The sequence below is a fragment of the Rattus norvegicus genome, chromosome 14 (assembly GCF_021556685.1).
Source record: "Rattus norvegicus strain SHRSP/BbbUtx chromosome 14, alternate assembly SHRSP_T2T, whole genome shotgun sequence".
NCBI lineage: Eukaryota > Metazoa > Chordata > Mammalia > Rodentia > Muridae > Rattus > Rattus norvegicus.
Genome location: NC_141547.1, coordinates 91,475,046 through 91,494,171, shown reverse-complemented (window position 1 = coordinate 91,494,171; position 19,126 = coordinate 91,475,046). Strand labels below are relative to the sequence as shown.

General features: G+C 46.1%; 1 protein-coding gene across 18 annotated transcripts in view; it reads left to right on the top strand.

Annotated features, from left to right (window-relative positions):
- Positions 1–2,702: 2,702 nt before the first annotated feature.
- Positions 2,703–19,126, top strand: part of Cobl (cordon-bleu WH2 repeat protein) — a 246,422-nt gene continuing 229,998 nt past the window's right edge. For 11 of the 18 annotated variants that reach the window (XM_087583462.1, XM_087583454.1, XM_087583457.1 and 8 more), the window contains exon 1: positions 2,703–2,991. In XM_087583462.1, coding sequence (XP_087439588.1) covers positions 2,951–2,991 — 41 coding nt within the window. In that variant the 5' untranslated portion in view covers positions 2,703–2,950. 18 annotated transcript variants of the gene reach the window in all.

The following is a 19,126-nucleotide window of genomic DNA, read 5'->3' as shown; positions in this document are numbered from 1 at the left end:
GACCCTGGGCTTTCCTGGGCACCCTGTATCTGGTCTAGGTATATACTAGTGGACTCTCTGAAGTCCCATATGTTCCTATCAGAGAATAGGAGAGGTAAAAGGGAAAGAGAAGGATTGGGACAGAATAAGACAAGAAAGTTTCTCAAGTGACTGGCACTCTGGTACTAACTCTTTCCTCTGAGTCAAGAGCTCAGTGATGTAGCCTGGGTCATCCTTACAGCCCTTACATGCACAGCCCGGGCTTAGCTGTGCTATAGCCTTCCTGTAGCCTATAGGAAGTTGAGATCTGGAGCGGTACAACCAGGTTACCTCTCTCTTCATCCAGTTATAGCTTGTCATTAAGCTCTCTCAGAGACTCGACTAGTATATACCTAGACCAGATACAGGGTGCCCTGGAAGGTCCAGGGGCATATCAAGGGCACATAGTGATGGGTAGAAGCGGCTTGACGAACATCAGTCTTCGAGGACTAGTCAAATCATGCAAATGGACAAATATGTTACCCTCACTCCCTCTGCACTTAAAAATATTTTAATATTTAGTAATGGGTCTAGTTCTAACCATTATTAGCCTCACATATATCTGAGGAATACATGCTTTTGGAAACAACTGTGCATAGATGGATCTGTTGGCACCCTTTCTACTAGGATAGCTGGGTTGGTATTGCCAGGGCTGGCCCATTTACACAGCAAGCAGAAGCCTTAGGAGCTTAGACCCTCCTGCTGGTATGAAGCCTGATCTTGCCTTCGGTTTCACTGTGATAACTCTTCCCAGTTTGTGCCACCCACTCCATTTCCCTTTTGGGTTTCTCAGACTGTGGTGTTTAGTGGCTTCTGTAGACTTGGAGGCTGTCCAGGCCCAGCACTGCCAGGGTCTTTTTCCTGGGACAGAAATCAGAAGCTCAGCCTGGAGGCGGACAGTGACTTCCTCTCATGATTTTTCTGTGGTATTCTCTCTCTGACAACCGACTATCTGCCATGTCCATGACTTCTAGCTTCTCTCTGAACTACTGTGACTTCTTGGGATATCCCTTGGGGTCCAGTCCCTAGTTCCTGGCCGACTGTTCTCTCCCAGGTTAGTTACCCTTTCTGACAGTGGTGTCCAAAGCACGGAGAGACTTTAGAGATTCCAGGAAAGATCTTCTGATAGCCGCACCCAGAGCTGGAGAAGGGCCTAGAAACTCACGTCACTTGATGTTCTTTTTATGCAGTGAATCCTAATCCACTCTCATGCACTGTCCTAAATGCTAAGAATAATGAAAAACATCAGACAAGGCTCACTCTACACTGAGTCACCTTCTCAGGGAAGAAAGCCATGCCAAACACGTATAGATAAACACATTCAGTGTGATATGTGTGTATACATCTATATCACATGGATATGTAATTCATACACTCAAGTTTATATAAATATAAAATGTAAATACATGTAAGCATTTTGATCATAAACAGCATATAAAGCGCGCGCACGCGCGCGCGCACACACACACACACACACACACACACACACACAAACACACACACAGAAGATAATGTGCTAAGCACCCACGAGAACATTAAGACGTTTGGCAAGAATTTCAAACCAAACTCAAGACATTGCACAAGAAGCAGATGGGAGTTGAGAGCCTGGTGTCGTTTGCTACAAAGAGGTCAAAAAATAGCTCCTTGAGGAGCAGATATCCGAGCAGAGCCTGCAGGACACATAGTATAGATGCCAGAGGCCCAAAAATGCCTCTGTGTTCAAAAGGAAGCCAGGCTCTGCTGCGGGTATGAAGTGGTTCACTGTTCTGAGTGGGCACTGGAGCAAAGAAGGCCTTGCAGCCACCACAGGACTTATATTTTGTACAGTCTGGTCTCCCCTCTCCTTAAACAGAAAGTTGGGGTTCAGGGGAAGAAAAACTTAGGCAAACTTCTGGGTCCCGACTTCAATCACAGAATCTTGCATCTTACCGGCGTTTTATTTCAATACTAAGAACCTAGTACAATTGCTGTATTTATAGCAGAACTTCATAGCAATCGAGTTCTTTTCCTGTTCCCCCGTGGTGGTCAAGTAGCAGACTGGAGAAGGGAAGCATGGTGGTTCTGGGTCCTCAGGTTGACTTGCTCTGAGGCCTCAGCACCCGCTGCCCCTACTGGTATTTTTGCCCACCAGTCAACTAGGAATCACAGGACTGGGGCCACAGTACTGTTCATTACTATCCAGCCGACTAGGCTGGCAAACAGAAGCATGCATCCGAACAGGTGCAGTTCCACACTCCAAGTCCAGGTCCACACCCCAGACTCACTGCTTTCTGATTGCTCAGAAAGGTGTGCCCCTTACCCCAAGCAGCATCCCCTTCTAGTTCCCCATGCTGGACATCAAGAACCTCATTTTGGACCACTCTCCCCTCTCCTTACAGTAGATCTCTGGTACTGACAAAGATTCTTTGAGGTTCTGGGGCAGAAACTGAGGCGCCAGACCTATTTTTCTCTCTTCCTTCAACTCGGTTCTCGCCGGCTAGTCCGCCCGCCTCGCCCAGCACAGTCACAGGTGGCCAGGTATTTGCCTGCCTAGTTCCTCCAGCCCGCAGGGAAGGCGACGCGGTGCCCACCCCGGGGCGCGCGCCCCGCCCAGGTGCGCTCCGGCGGGCGGCGGGGGCGCGCGGGAAGGCGGGCGCTGGGGGAGCGGCGCGCGGGCGCGGGGCGGCGCCGCGGTGGGCGCGGCTGAACCAGCTTGGCGGGGGCGCGGCGCACCTTGCTCCCGCGCCCGGGCTAGCCGCGTCGGTCCCTCCCCGCGCGCCCCCGCCCGCCCGGACGCCTCCGGTCGCTTCTGTCCTTTTCGGCACGGCTGCTGTCCTCGCTAGCCCCGCGTGGGAGGAGGATGGGTCAGCGCGGAAAAAGTGAATGAGGACGGCGGCGCCGCAGCCAGCGCCCCAGTCGGCCGGCAGAGCCTGGTGCGCAGCCCGCCGGCTCCATGGACGCACCGCGCGCACTGGCGGCCAAGCCCCCCACAGGGTAAGTGGGCCCAGGAGGGCGGGCATGGTTCTTCCCGAGGTGTCGAGGACTTGGGGTGCCTGGGTCGTTGCTCCGGTAACCGTGGCAGGCCTTGCTAGGGAACACTTTCCGCGAGAGGTCCTGCTGTGAAAGCCCTTGTGTGTGTTTGTGTGTGTGTGTGTGTGTGTGTGTTCGGGGGGGTGGGTGCTATCCCTCCGTGCAGAGCACCAGCTCGGAGCTGCCTCCTCCCCTCTTAATAGTGGCGATCACGGGCCGAGGGCGGAGAAAGAAAACTCCGGGCCTGAAACTCCAGCGGAGTCCTTCTGGTCCCATGCACAGGTTCCTCCAGCCACTCGTCGCAGGCCCTGTGGCCCGCTGCTTTCTGCCTCAATGACAAGAGGGTACTTGATCTGTTGGGATCCATGTAGCCAGGCGATCTTGGGAGGTGTGTGGGGAAGGGACTCCATGAACACTCTTCTCCTGCCTAGCTTTCTTGCTGGGGCCTCGCTTGTGTCTGAAGAGGTGAAGACACCCCTCATCAGACCTGGAAAGCAAGAGCTGTCATTCCTGTCTTCAGGATCCTCTAATGCCTCAACCCTTTTAGTTTCTTTTTGCTGTCTCCACAGCTTGTAGACAGAGATTCCCTGTCTCACTGAGGATTTTACTTGCCCAAGAGAAACTTGCCTAACACGGGTCAAACGGTCTTGCCCTTTAACCCCTACTCTCCGAATTGTGTGCCCTTCTGTGCCCATCCCTGTCAGGACGGTTGGCAACCCTTGCAGACTAGGTAGATTTCAGAGTGGGGCTGGCCTTTGACCTCTTCTCTCTGGAGCAAATGTGTTGTGAGTGTTGCGAATGGAATGAGTTGGGGTGGGCCTGCACCTGCTCCGGGAATGGCCCACTTTCCACTTGAGCAACTGGATTTTCTAAGGCAGCATTGGGGACAACAAATCTCTTTTCTTCAGCAGCTATGTCCCACTGACTCACCCGGTCTCCTGCCCACTGACTTTGTTGCCCGAGTGTTTATAAAAGCCGTCTAAACCAGCTCTGTATTATTTCTTAAAACCTTCCCTGGAGGCTTCCAAAAAAGTAACTCCTAACCTCGAAGCTAAGGAATGTTTAAAAAAAAAAAAAAAGACGTTACTTCGCTAAGGTGTGGTTTTATATTTTCTTTGAATAAACAAATTCCCCTTAAAGAAAACAAATATGGGAATACTTTTTCATGGTAACGGGGAACCCCCAAAATGACATCGGGAGATGTGAGCAGAATTGCTTTTAAAATTGTGGCTTTTCGAGATTGTTGCATAACTCCATTTAAGGGAACTAAATTATTTCACCACAAGTTTCTTATAAATAAATAGAAAGAGAATATTTAGGGGACGTGCAAATTTCCATAGAGTATCTGCAGAAATCAATGACGGTGTCTGGTAATAGTGAAGCTACCCTCTCTCCTCCAGCCTGCTCCCTAGGCAGCCATGCTCCCTAGGCAGCCAAGAGGGCAACCCAGGTCTGTCTTCCTCACTGGGTGTCACAAAGGCCCTGTGCTATGGATGATGGTGGAGCTTACAAGGCCAAATGTCCCTGCACCTCCAGTGAATAATTTGCTTGCTTCGAACTCGTTGCCCAAGAAATGTAGATCTATTTTTGTAACTTCTGTTATTGCCGTTTCTCATTTGTTTATACCTTGAATAAAGAAACACTCCCCAAATATAAATATAATGTGTGTGTGTCTGTGTGTATAATATTTTAACAAAGAGTACCAGTTCAGTATGGAGTATTTTTGTGTTTGAATGAGAAGAAAGAAATGGCACTATATCTTATTGGATTTTTTTATTGTTTGGTTGAATTGCTTGCCTATCATAAAGGATTGTGACATTTGGGGCTTCAGAATGTTATCGAGAGGCAATTAGAATTTGTTGGCTTGTATCTGAAATTACTATTTTCTTTATCTCTTGAGACTAGGCAATGTTTGCCTTGTGCTTGAGGGAAGTTTGTTTTTTAATCTGATACTAAAGAGGTTAGTTATACAATTACTTTGTGCAAACTCTCGTTTTTCCCCATGTGACAGCTGACAACTGATGGGTTGAATTTGTGGTTACTGAGGAGAACGCCTCAGCCATCCTCGTGCTGTGTAGACTGTTGGAATCCAAAAGAGATAGATTGGGGAAGGGACAGATGGGCTGGTGGATGTAAATTCATCTCCTTTGAGTATCATCTTTGTTAAGAACACAAATGCAAATTTTACTTGGATTGAAATTATATCTTTCTTGTAATTCCATTAAAGCAGCAACTGTGGCGAGCATATGCCTGGGGAAGGAGGTTGTATGAAGACGTGATGTGTGGCTTAGGGAATTGTAGAGCTCATTTTTAAAGTAAGTGTGTGTGTGTGCGTGTGTGTGTGTGTGTGTGTGTGTGTGTGTGTGTGTGTGTGTGTGTGAATGAAGCTGTACACATGGTGTGATCCATTAGTGGAGATTAGGGGGAGCCTAGGAGTCAGTTCTCTCCTCCCACAGGTTGGCAGGCTAATGTAGGAAGTGATTTTACCTGTTCACTAGTCTTATCTGTCACTAGTCAGTTTCACCAAGTCAGAAGTGGTAGCTAGAGAAATATTTCAGAACACAAGTTCAGGGTAGAGGGCCTATCTCTTTTGATGTTAATATGACCAGCCATACACTCCTGTTTTGTATCAAACCATGTGATTGATATTAAAGAAACAGGAACTACATATCATAAGGCATTTAGATTTGCTTTTGGCTAAAGTATTTGAGAGTGTCTAGATCCTTAAGAATGAGGAAATAAGGATTATCTGTCACAAAACTTCAATACTAAATTTGCGCTACATTTTTAAAGATGTTACTTCTGAACTATTCCTTATTCCATCAATCCACTTAAGTAATGTTAAGTCTCTGGGTGTGGAGAATCCACCTAGGGATTTTACTTTTGGTAGTTATAATCTTTATCCATAAGGGATTAGACATTTATAGTGTCAAGTAATCAGATAACTTCTATCATCTCATCTCATATCATGTCATATGTCATATCACGTAGTCTGATGATAGACCTGAAGGGCCACGGAAATTGCTTCAAAGATATCTGTAAACAGGTGAGTCACTCCTGTCTTTGGGATTCTGGAATACAGGCCATCCTTTGGTTTTTCTTTCTTGTGATCTCCCATGCAAGGGACTATCTGATTATTATTGGGTGTCAGGACTGTAACCTGGAAAGGTAATAATCCCCATATTTATACAGGCTTGAATTCTATAGCCTCTTTAATTTGGGACTTGCAAAATGAGGTCGTAACGTGCGTGCACCAAACATATATGTTTATAATTATTAAGAAAACAGTGATTATAGGATGTGTCTGCATCCCATAATAACTGGCTTAAGATACTAGGTCTTTTGAACTTTGCAATTAAATTTGCAATTATACCTGCTTTTGCAACCGATTGACAGTTTTAAAAACTGATCAGAACTATTTGATATCAAGTCAGATTTACAATTCACAAACAGGGTTTTATTCATTTACCAGACATGTATTTGTTATATGGCCTTTTGGCCCTGGACAACAATGGGGTCTGTGGATTTTATATATCATGTAAGCTTAGTAACATATTTGAGTCCGTGCTTTAACACAGCACAGCTCTTTACTTAAATTATTTAATAAGGATTTATATTGCTGGTATAGATAATGTGTCTTCTGAAATGGTTTCATTCACATAAGTGACGTGTAAACTGCAGGCTTTTCCCCTTCCTGTGATCCGTGCCCCTCTGCTCTCTTCCCTCTCTCTCACCACTTGAGGTTTCCTACCTTGCGAAAGGACCTCATACAGGTTTCCATTTCCCTACCCGGATCCTGCTGCTCTATGTTTTCAACTTTTCTCTTGCTAAGGGGACATTCTGTGTGCTTGTCAAGGGTTTTTGTTGTACAAGGCTAAGAATGGTGGTAGCTTTCAAGACTTACACTCATCAGTCTAGACCCACGGTGATATGCACTTTATGGAGACAAATGGCAGTTTTCCAACAGTACGAGTTGCCCATTGTCCATCCCAGCCAGGCCCTGTCCCGTGTTTCTGAGCAAGTCCCCCTAGCCAGCAACACCCTGTGGTAATTTAGGATTTAAAATCATCTGTCTGGTCTCCCTCATCAGGAGGTAAACTGCTCGAGGCTAAGACCATGTCCTCCAATGCCAAGTCCAATTAAAATAAGTTCCCTAGCCAACAGTGTTTCTATTTTAACAACAACAACAAAAAAAAAGCTTTAAAATCAACTGTCAAAATATATTTTAATTAGGCCTATTTGATTAGACACATTCCCAGATTGCAGAAGCTTTCACAGCAATGCCTTTGTAAGTCCAATCCCCACCTACACGGAGCCAAGTGATGCCTGTTAAAAGACTAAAAGGTTCCAGCTGACACTGGGAGTGACGCAGGCCTGTAGTCTCAACTTCGTGGGAGACTGAGGTGGGAGGATCACAAGTTCAAGGCCAGTCTAAGCTAGAGAACAAGTTTAATGTCTTCTTGGGCTCCAGAGTGAGTTCAAGGCCAGCCTGGGTAACTGCGAATCTTTATCAAAGTGAGAACAAAAAGAAAGGTAGAAATGTGGCCTGCGGTGATCTCTTAGGACTCTCAGTGGTATAGCTCTATGCTCCCACCCTCCAGAAGCAAACCAAACCAAAACACACTGCACACAACAACACTACCGACCTCCAATTGATTGAGAGAATCCATTATGCCTTTGGCCCTTAAAATTTTCCAACTCTAAGCCACATGAACTCAGGAGTCCTTCTCCTCCACTTCTCTTCCTGCTCACCATAGCTTTTGTCCAATCTTTCCTCCCTTCCTTCTCACCATAGCTCTGTCTAGTCTTTGCTGCTGTAAAACCCAGTTGGAGAGCCCTTGTTCTAGGGGAGGCCACATGTTGCTCTAGACATGAGGCCCTAAGGGTACCCATTCTCTTTTCTACAGCACCAGAAGCTGGGGTTAGTGGATTTTTGCTTGTTACTCCAATTCTCCTGTGGAAAAGAGAAAACACCAGGATGAGATTTGGGTGCTGGTGGTAGTGGGCACCTTTGGTAGCATAGCCTGCAGCAGGGCTCCTGGATGTCAGTCAGCTAAGCTGTCTGACCTCACATTTTGGGAGGGTGAAGCAATGCTGCCCTGTGTGAGTAGCCAGTGCACCTGAGTTCTTCACCTGCCCTATGTTTGGTTAATTTTAAATGTAAGTACTCCGTGTAGTTGTAGGTCTGAGGTAACTGGTCAGGATCTGCCTGTGGATTCTCAGTCTCTGGGAGCCAGTGTAGCATCGTTTCTGTAATCCTGCCATTGTTGCACACTTTCTGCCCTCACCGTACTGTGGGAGCCTTTTCTTCTATCCCAGGATGGTTATTGGCAGCCTTCAGGCCATGGATGTGAGCTTTCCATCCAAGGTCTCCAGGAACTGGCAATCTCTCTTGCATTTCCAACCTCTGACCTGTCAGAACCCTTGTAGGAACCGGGAGTTTCGTTTGCAAGTCTTATTCTGCCTGACTTGAGAGCTCCTCAGAGACAGGCGAGGCGTCCTGCTCTTTGTGTTACTGTTGTCTGCCTGTGGCACAGGAGGCGGCTGTCACCTAGTATACCAGCCCCATATCCCATTTGTGGTTGGATAAGATGGTCTTAGAACTCACGGGGGCCCCTGTGTCATATGATGCAGTATGTTCCCAGAATGTGCTAGATACCTCTTTAGAAAAAAAAAATCCTGACATTTACTTCAATTTTCACATACCTTTGTTTCTGTCAGACACTGTGTGTACAGACAGACCAACTGGCGCTGAAGACTCTGATGAAGCTTGCCAGCAGCGTGGCCATGTTCCTCACCGATTTGAGAGGTGTCAGATGCCTTATTGAGGAACATAGAGCAATGGTGGCCTTGGGAGGACGTGTCCTCAATTAGCTGATTGTCCCATGGGTGGGCTTGAGGTTGCTGTTCCAGTTTATCACAAAGCTTCTTTTTTGCCTTGCCGATCTGTCATGTCCAGCATGAGGCCTTCCCCTGCTGTAGCCCCACAGAGGAGCAGGACACAGGACAGGCACCTGCCCTTCGTGACTCAAGTTGTGCAGATCTCAGTACATGTGGCCTTGGCACAGCTCCCAACCTACAGCCATTTAGGGGAGACTTGGCATAGTGGGGCACGGTTCCTGACACGATGGTCTGGGGAGGACTAGGAGGACTTGCCACGGTGGAATGACAGGGGGCAGGTGATCTCAGTGAGTATGGGACTCCTCTCCCTCCTCCCAGGGTCCTCAGAAGTCAGCTGTCAGGAGGTACATCCGGACAGTTTCTGACTCGTGCTAAGAAATGAATCCTTGTTTTGCTCAGGTTATAATTGACAGGAAATGGCTCTGAGCTGCACAGAATGGTTATGCATTGGCCCAATTCAGGCCTCTTGCAGCCAGTGTTTCTGATTCTAGTCTCCACATCAGTCCCAAGTGTGCAGACCCTCTACACTCCTTTCCTTCCAGAACCTTGCAGACCCAGAGCTTAGAACCCTGTCCATCCCCATGAGGAAGTGTCATTTAGTCACCCCAAAGTGTGGAAGTAGCCAGACCTTTCTATCTGTCAGATGTCAGGGACTGGCATGTTTTGACATCTGTGAGTGTCACCTTTTTTCATGTCATACCAGTGTCTTTTTGTTCATGGCATGCAGCAGTGTAAGATTAGACAGCTTAGGAAGAGAATCCCCAAGCCACAGCCATAGGCTAGCCGTGTCTGGGAAAGTCACAGATCCTCTTGATTTTTTGCTGGCTTAGAGAAGGTGGGATGAGCAAAGAATGTGTGCTCTCACCTGATGAGGGTTGTCTACAAAGTTCGTCCTCTTAAAATCTGGGTGTGGCTGGAAGAGTGAGAACTGAAACTGAGCCATATGCAAGGCGTGAATTCTGCAGCTTTAAGTACATTAATCTGAGCAATTAAATACTTAAAGAGCTTCCCCAATCAACCCTGGCAGTGTTTCCCCAAACTTAACGGTTTGGGAGTTGTTTAAAAATAGGCTTGGGTGGGAGTAATAATTCAGAGACCTGAACACTTCTGCTCAGGTGGTGAGAACCTTGATAATTAAAATTCATTCATGTTCATTAAACAAATGATTGCCTTGAAAGAGACTGCTGGCTCATAGGTAGAATTCAGACATTTGGCCCTTGCTGAGGGCCCCATCTCTCTGCTCATCCATTTTGCTTCCTATAATTTTATGTTGACTCAGTATTAAAAATATTAGAAGTAAAACTATGCATCCCACTCAGGACCTAAACTACTTATAAGGTTCCAATGATGTTCTAACAGCATTGTTTGCTTTTGAATTAGAGATTTCTTTCCAAATCAATTGATTTGTTTTCAAAGTGTTAATCGGGATGCTGGAATGGCCATCTTTCCCATGCTGCATCAGCCCTGTGGATTCCTTTCCTTAGCTACTTCTCAGATTTGCTTGGTGTTCATGTGGTGAGTCATTTTCAAAGAAAGAGTTCCAAATGAAGTGCATGTGCAAATTTTACAGCATTCAGGACTATAATGAGAGGCTGGAGGATGGCTCACTGGGTACATAAAGTGCAGACCTAAGAACCTGCCCATGAGTACGTACATCCATGCCCATGTAAAGGCTGGATATGCTGGCATGCATCTGTAAACTATAGCATCAGGGACAGAGAGGCTGATCTCTGGGGCCTGAATGGCCTGTCTGTCCAGCAGAAACAGTGAGCTCCAGGTTCAGGGAGACACCCTGAACCATGTAATAAGGTGGACAGTGATAGAGGAAGAGCCCTCACATGGATCTCTAGCTTATACAGGCGTGTGTGTGTGCTTGTGTGTGTGTCACACGCACAGGCACACACACATACACACACACAGGCACATACAAAGGCACACACATGCACACACACACACACACAAACACACACACACACACACACACACCAAACACACACACAGAGGCACATACACAGGCATGCACGCACATACACACACACAGATGCACACACACTCACAGGTACACACACACACAGGCAAACACACAGGCACACACACAAACACACACCAAACACAGACACACACACACAGGCACATACACAGGCACGCACGCACATACACACACACACACACACACAGATGTACACACACACAGGCACACACACACAGGCACACACATGCACACACAGATGTACACACACACACACATACGCACACAAAGAAACACACAGGCACTCATGGATGAATACTCCCACACGCATGTACACACATAAGCACACGGTGGGGGAGGGGGGAGGAGGGGGATAGAAAGGATGAAATTCAGTTTGTAAAAAATAAATGAATTCCAGTTAAAACAGCACTTTACATTGAGAAATTCCCTCGTTATTTTTCAGTTGAGGGTGATAGTTTTCTTACGGGAGGAATAGGCATCCATAGGCGCTCAGGTAGGTACCCTGCTCATACACCACTGCACTGTGGTAGGCTCTCGCTCCTCTTGGATCTTCAGATGCTCCATGAGGCCCGACTCTTCTAGGATATCCCCATGATCAGGAAGAAAACAGTGGCTTTCTCCTGTTTGGAGTGTAGATTATCCTGTGACTCTCTAGCCTGGCCTGTAGCCCCCCAACTCCTCATCCCTTGGCACTGCTACACCAACCTACAACACAGAACTGGGGCTGTGACATTCCCCCTGCTGGGGCCTCTCCAGCTTCCTGTAGGCTAGAGTGATGTCTCTGCTGTAGCTATAGTTTCTCGCCATCCTTTTGCTAAAGAAACAAATCCACCACAAGCATCTGGACGATAGCCTCTTCCTGATATCTGTCAGGTGGACGTAACACTCCTGTTGCATTTTCAGGAAGCTCACCTCCTGAGACTCTTAGGTGGAACTTAACTTTTCAAAGAGGTGTGCTGGAAGTGGTGGGCGAGGACTACATTCAGAAGTCAGTGGCCACATTGACAGCAGGGCTGAATTAGTAGGAGTTGGACCCAGACTCTGCCTCCTGTCTAGCAAGTGCTTCTGCCTTGATCCTGGCTAATGAATTAATAAACACGAAAAGCCTTCCCTCTGTACCGATCTGACTCGGCTCTCTGTGTCTGTGCTGATAACTTTGATAATGGTACAGGTGATAGTGGGCAAAGTCACCTTTGCCCAACGATGCGCCTCCTTCTGTGCGTGGATCTGTTAGTTGTGTTTTCTTGTGTATGACTTTAGGCAACCTTCAATGAGAGCTGGATGATTCTTTAACGTTTTTTTGTTGTTGGTAAGCGGATTTCATTGAGAAAGAGTGCACTTGGCACTTGTAGGGCTTCTAAGGGCTGGTGTCCTTGTTCAGGGAAATGTTAGATCAGGGAAGGACAGTGTGTGACATTTGTGACATTTTGGTGTGGCTCTTACTGGGTTGTTCTGTCTGGCATTGCATGCATTCTTACAGTTCACTGGTTCTTATTTATATTAGTCAGTTTCTTTTTGGTTTAAAGTAATTCATTCATTTGTTTAATGTGTGTGTGTGTGTGTTTTGCCTTCATGCATGTCTATGTGATTGTATCAGATCCCCTGGAACGGGAGTTACAGATCGTTGTGAGCTGCTCTGTGGGTGCTGGGAATTGAACCCAGTTCCTCTGAAAGAGCAGCCAGTGTTCTTAACCACTGAGTCATCTCTCTCGTCCTGTATAGTCAGTTTATTACTGTGACAAAATACCCAGGTCAACTTATCAGAAAGAAAGGTTTGTTTTGGTTATGGTTTCACGGGCTTCAGGCCTTGGTCTCTTGTTCTGATGCCTTTGGACCAGTGGCGTGGTATATTACGGTAGGTAATGCAGTGCAGAAGAAGCTACTCAGATCATGTTGGCTGAGAAGCAGAGACAGGAAGGGCATGGTCCTCAATGATGTAACTTTGTCCATCTGGACACCTCTCTGTGAGGTTATGCCACACTTCAGTAGCCCAAGTTGAAGGCCAAACCATTAAAATACCAGGTTGGGGGGCTGGGGTTCTCCGACGTTACATTGCACACTAAGAGTCGGAAAAGTGGAAAACCATGCCTTCTTCACGGCTAATGTATTTAGCAACCACTGTGCACTTGCTTTCGTGTTGAATGTCCTCTGCATATTACATTCTTAGCTCTCTGGGGATCCGTGCAAGTGAAATGTCCCCCACCTTACCTTTTTCAAGTTCGTTTGTTGTGACAGTGTGGGGTGGAGGACCTGAACAGCATCCTTGTTTCTGGTTTAGATTATTGTAGTGGGTCAGTCAAGGGAAGGAAGAAGCATATAACACCGACCCTATTTTAACCATTGGTCTGTGGGAAGCGTTTGTCCTTCGACAAGGCATCCGGGTAGCAGCCTTAGAGGGAAATTGTATGCTTGGGATGTTCCACTGGTGCTGACTTCTCATTTCTGAATTTGACACTGCAGGTTTCTTGTATCGGTGATGAATGTCTGAGAGTTTAATGGGAAGTGATAGATGGTTTGCTTTTAAACCGAGTTAGCCATCATTACTCCTGCCCCCTGAGGAGAAGCCTTCACATTCATTCACACAATATTCTTATTTAGAAAATGCAAGTGCTTTTGTAATGAAAAATATTCCGTGGCTTGAACACGTTGTTTATTTTAAATATATCAACATGTTAGATAAATTTTTGAGGGATTTTTTTTTCTTCACTAGTCCTTATTTCCTTTGTTAGTGATACAAGGAATAAAGACGTGCTCTGGGGGTGCTTTCTGGCTTTGGCGGTGGTGGGGAATTTTTGCTGCAGAATCATGACTGTGGTTTGCATTTCTTCTCTCTCTTCATAGTAAGCATGCCAAGCTACAGATCTTGTGGGGTGGAAAAGTAAGACTTTCCAAATCAGTCTGTGTCAGAGAGACATGTGTAACTCAAACCGCTTGGCCAGTGTCCTTGTCCCCTTATCCCCTCTTGATATTCTGGAATTACCTGGATTATAGAATTAAAAAAATGTTTTTAAATTTTGTTTTTTTTTTTATTATTATTATTATTATTATTATTATTATTATTATTATTATTGTGTATATGTATCCATTTGTGTCAGCTCCAGAGTGCATGTGGAAATAAGAGAACTTTCAGGAATTGGCTTTTTCTTTCTACTGTAAATCTGAGGAATCAAACTTAGGCCATCGGGTTTATGCAGTAAGTGCTTTCTCCCTGAGCCGTCTCACTGTCCCTGGGTTGTAGAATTCAGGAGATAATTTAACAAGGAGTAAGAGGATCCTGTGGACTGCCTGCCATATGGTGCTTCCCTTTTCCCCCATTACTGTTTTCTACCAGCAAACTATCAGACGACAGGAAGGAACAGAGACACTAGGCTACTGGTAGGGTAGATGGTCCTTACGATGCATGTCTGTAAGGAGATATGCACTGTTTCCCATTGTTTTCACACAGTAGAGACATAGCAAGTGCTGCTGTCAAAGGAAACTGAGAACTTCACATAGTGTTCAGAACCATTTGCTGCTTTCACACAGGAAAGCAGCATTAGGAATATGATACAGGTCGTATCTTGTATTCATACATTGCTCTTGAGCAGATGTGATGAACACAGCTTTGAATGTGGGTCAGGAGAGTTGAACTACGGAGGTAGTACTAGAGTGTAGGACAGGAGAGACTTGGGACAGACAGAGAAGCTCTAGACCTTGCTGTCCCCCTTGAGTTTCGCTATCACTTTTGAGATATCAGGCTAGTCAAGTCACCGTGGCTGGGAGCTTAGTGTTCTTCTTCTAACAGAAGTGTCTGTCCCATGTTTCTTTTATTTCTGTTCTAGCAATTGGCCAGTTCCCTGAAGATGAGGTTCTTAACAATCGTATGCCATTGTAAATTCAGTTAAAGTTTATCTCTGAGCGTAGTGTTTGTGTCACTCAGTCAGCAGTAGTGTTCAGAGAGGAAGTAACGGGAATATTAGGATGGTTTCCTTAAGACTAGAGCTGAATAGTGGGTCAAATGCTGCACGTTTGTTTAGGTCACTCCAGAGGATATTTGCACAGGTCTTGTTAGGAGCTGGATCAGGAGTTGAGCTAAACTATGAACGGTATATCTGTTCTCATCACATGTAACATCTAAGAGTCATTAAGAGGTTGCCCTGCTTTTTTTTTTCTCTGAAGGTCCTCTGTCCAGATGGGGCAGGATGCCCCACCACCAGTGTCAGTGCCACCTTGATATGACACAGTGACACATGGTTCTAGATAGGGAACTTCTCCTTTCTCATTCCAATAGGTTTTATGTCCTTAGACTTTATAAGGGGTAAAAAGCCATTCATCCATAGCTCTGCCCCCTGGGAGTGAATATAAGAGTGTTAATCTGAAATTATAGTGCTTTGCGTTAACTCTCTAAGGAGGCTTTAGGAAAAAACATTAGTCTTTATTGTCGTTTAACCATCCTATTTTATAAAGTATAGGTTATATGGCAGTGATAGAAGCAATAGCTTATTTTGAAAATGAAGGCCTGTGAGTGCTGTACATTATCATAGTTTTCACTACACTGGAACTAGTGATTTCATACATGCCGAAGCATGGCTCCCCTGCTGTCTGGCAGGGGTCGGTGTCAAGCTTTAATAGTTGTGCTTGGTGCTGTGTGTGATGCCCTTTAAAAAAATAGATGCTGACTGGCAGTAGAAGTTAGTCTCGAGGTGTGAGCCCGCATTAGGGTCCTGTATCTAATTTGAAAGCATATCAACATATTCATAATATAGTATTGGAAAAATGGCCTTATCAGTTTATGTAGCAGTAGAATGTGACTATAGCTTGTTAAGTGCCTTCCCCCCAAATCTTCATATGTTAGAAATTTATTCCCCAAATTGATTTCTTAGTGGAGAGGTGTTTGGGAGGTAACTCGAATTTCAGACCATAATGGTGCCCCATGCTGGCATTGGTGGCTTCTCAGAAAAGGTATCAAAAGTCCAGTTAGCCCAAAGCTCCACTTTATTACACAGAAACGCAGGGCACAACTGTGTCTAATACTGAGCAAGTGTGGGTGCCATGCTCTTGGTTTCCCTGACTCCAGAACCATGGACTAAGAAAACCTTCGTAGGTTTCCTAATCTGTGGCATTTGGTTCCAACGATAGAAAGCGGTCTAAGACAAATGTCTCAGAGTGGAACTTCTTATCAGGTTCAAGCACTAGGAAAGGTGCTTTAGCTTTATTTGTGCCCTTCCAAACTTATCATGCTTCGAGTGAGGTCACGTCTTTACCCTTGTTAGCTAGGTAGACGGTTGAGCACAAGGCCCAGCACCTGCCCTCTGAGAGGACATAGGAATGGAGTGGCATGTAGGAGAGGGGAGGCTGAGATACTTAAGATCAGGCAGAACCAACCGAGGTCTGGCTATTGCTGGCTATCGTTGCTGAGAGTTAGAGCTGTAGGTTGAAAACTGGATAAAGTCTACCAAGGTAGATTGTAGAAGGGCACCAACTGGGATGACTAGAAGCCAGAGGACAGACTATAGTCACCACCGCCTCGAGTGTCTAAATCAGTAGGATGCTGCGGAGGACATGAGGTAACAGGTGACTTAGATGGAGGGCCAGCAGGTGGGTCTGGCAGAGCATGCCTTGGTCTTGATGAACTGGGAATCAGGCCAGAATTTTTGAGTCCAACGTGACAAAGGTTGTTCTCAGAGTATTTCATGATTTCAGAGAGCAGAGAAGGAAGGACAGAGATTGGCTGGGTCAGTTGTGGTGACAATGGCTTAGTCTTGTTCTCTCATCAAGAAAGGGGTTGGCATCCTGGGGCTCCCCTACTTTAGTAAATCGTGGGTAGTAGGGTGTTTGCAGCTGTTGCACAGTCATAGTTGAAGGAGAATGGTTGGAAGTGTTAAAACCTTGAGAACGGGGTATGGCAGAACGTTCCCCTAATGAATAAAGATTTCGAGGAGTCAGTCACTGGGTGAGTAGGCGGGACTTCCAGGTTGGAGAGAGGAAGAGGGGAAGCAGAAAATATATAGGACTTTTGGTGGTGTGAGAGAGCCTGGCAGCCAAAATGTAGGTAGCGGGTTCAGGTGGCAGATGCGCTGGGATCCGAGGATTTATAACTTAGAAGAGCTTACAAAGTAGGATGCGATTTACTGAGCCCAGCCGCTGTGTTACCTGTTGATTCTAAACTAAGTTTGTGTGGTGTTTTCCTTCACTCGAGTGACTTAACTGAGTTCTTGGGCAGATCACCCAGATGGGAACTCCGCAGAAGGGCAGGGTCTGACAAGCTACACTCATTTCCTTATCTGCCGGGATGTTATGAGTTGTGTTGTAATCTACTACAAGATAAAAGATTCATCTGACATGACTAGCTGCAGCACACAAGTGGCAGTGACAGGGTAGGGGGCATAGACTGAGGCCTGTGGGTGTGAACTGTGTATCCTAGCACACCGTGAGGCCTGCTCTTTGACCAGTGGGAGCGTCTGAAACTTAAAGTGAACAGGACCCCAAGTGTGAATGAAGCAAGGAAGAATGGAAGCCAGTGACTTTCCAGTCAGATGTACAGAGCTACTCAGATTTGATCAGTGGGCTCGCGGGCTCATCCCTCCACAGTTAGATAAGCTTGGCTTTGACACTGAATCCCCCCCGCCCTTGCCCTCCAAGAAGTTCAGGACCTTTGGGAGACACCCAGGCACACCACTGGGGAAGATGCTTCCATAAGTATCTTTGGTCTTCTAGACCTAGAACAGGTGAGTGTTCTTCTTGGATTTTGTCATCCATCCAACTCAGTAGATCTGTACGCAGGACTATCCCACTTCCCATTTTGGAGCCGAACAGACTGAATCTAGAGAGATTAAAAAGCTACTTTAGGCTAACCAGAGAATGATGCTATGTGTTCTTTCCCTGGGTAGCATTTCTATTGTCAATTTACACCTGCCCTCTGAGAGGATCACCAGCCGCCCCACAGGTTCCCGGCCCACAGGGCCAGTCCTTATTTGCAATGCCTGGAGAAGCCACAGCTACATGCCACAGGAACCAATGGTGGTTATGTTGTCTGGTCTTTGAGAGGGAGTGTTATGTAAGCTCACGGCACAGGAAAAGAATTACAGGCTCTCTAGCAGTGCCCACTTCTCGCTGCCCACGCAATGTATGGCATGCAGGATTCTATTCCAGTGATTCTTTCTGACAACACGACCTATGACTGTGGTGAGGAGTGTCTTGGAGGGGAGTCTTCGGGGCAATTGTAAGAGATCTGAAATGACAGAAATATTAGGAAACTGATTGGACTGGAGCTGTGGAGTCTACTGTAGCCTGCACAAGTCCCCTCGAGGCCTGCTTACAGATGTGGGTTGTCTGAGATGTTGGCTGTCATACAGAATGCTCTCCTTAGGAAGGCCGTCCTTGTTACTACTGGGGTCTGTTTGATGATACTTGATAAATTTCACTTGTACTTCATGAGGCTCGTAAGTCTTCAGGAAGGCATCTCACTCTCTACTTTCCAAATCGAGAAGGGCTAATGTACTGATTAAAGACAGTGAAAAGAGGCAGGCATGGCGATTCACATCTGTGGTTTTAGCAGTAGGCCGAGGAAGAACAACTAAGTTCAAGGCCAGGCTGCTTTACAGAGAGAGGTTCTGGGGTAGTCTGGGCTACAGAGGGGTACCCTATCTCTAAATAAACAGACACCAAACAAATCAAGTGTGATTAAGCAGCCCACCCTGCTCCGTTATCCGCCTTCCGGCTGGCTCTATGTAGGTAATCTGCATTTGTAGACATTTGTTGTTTACTGTGTTGAAAGCATATCTGATCACAAAAGAAAGCGACTGAATCGAAGACTACAGATAGTAGTGATCTATTACTGCATATCAATGTCCCAGAACTGTGCAGCTAGTCTCAGGGACAGTCTTTCCACGCGTGATATGAGCTCCCTTATTGTAGCTGTATGTGTCATTCATATAAAGTAGGTAGGTAGACCCAGCTGTACTAATCTTTAGTGGGCTACATCCGTTCTTTGCACTGTTGTCATCTTTCTCTGTGTATTTGGCTGTCCTCACAGCCTGGTATCCTACACCTGCAGATAAAGAAGTGACTTGGAGGAATGAAGGAGAAAGCCTTTAAGGCCTTTTGTGACCTAACCTCTGAAGTCACACGTGACAGATCACTAAGTACAAACCTTGCTCAGGATAGTGGTTGGATTGATTATTCTAAAATACCTGTGAGTCTCTTTTGGAATTTCTGTGGAACAATCAG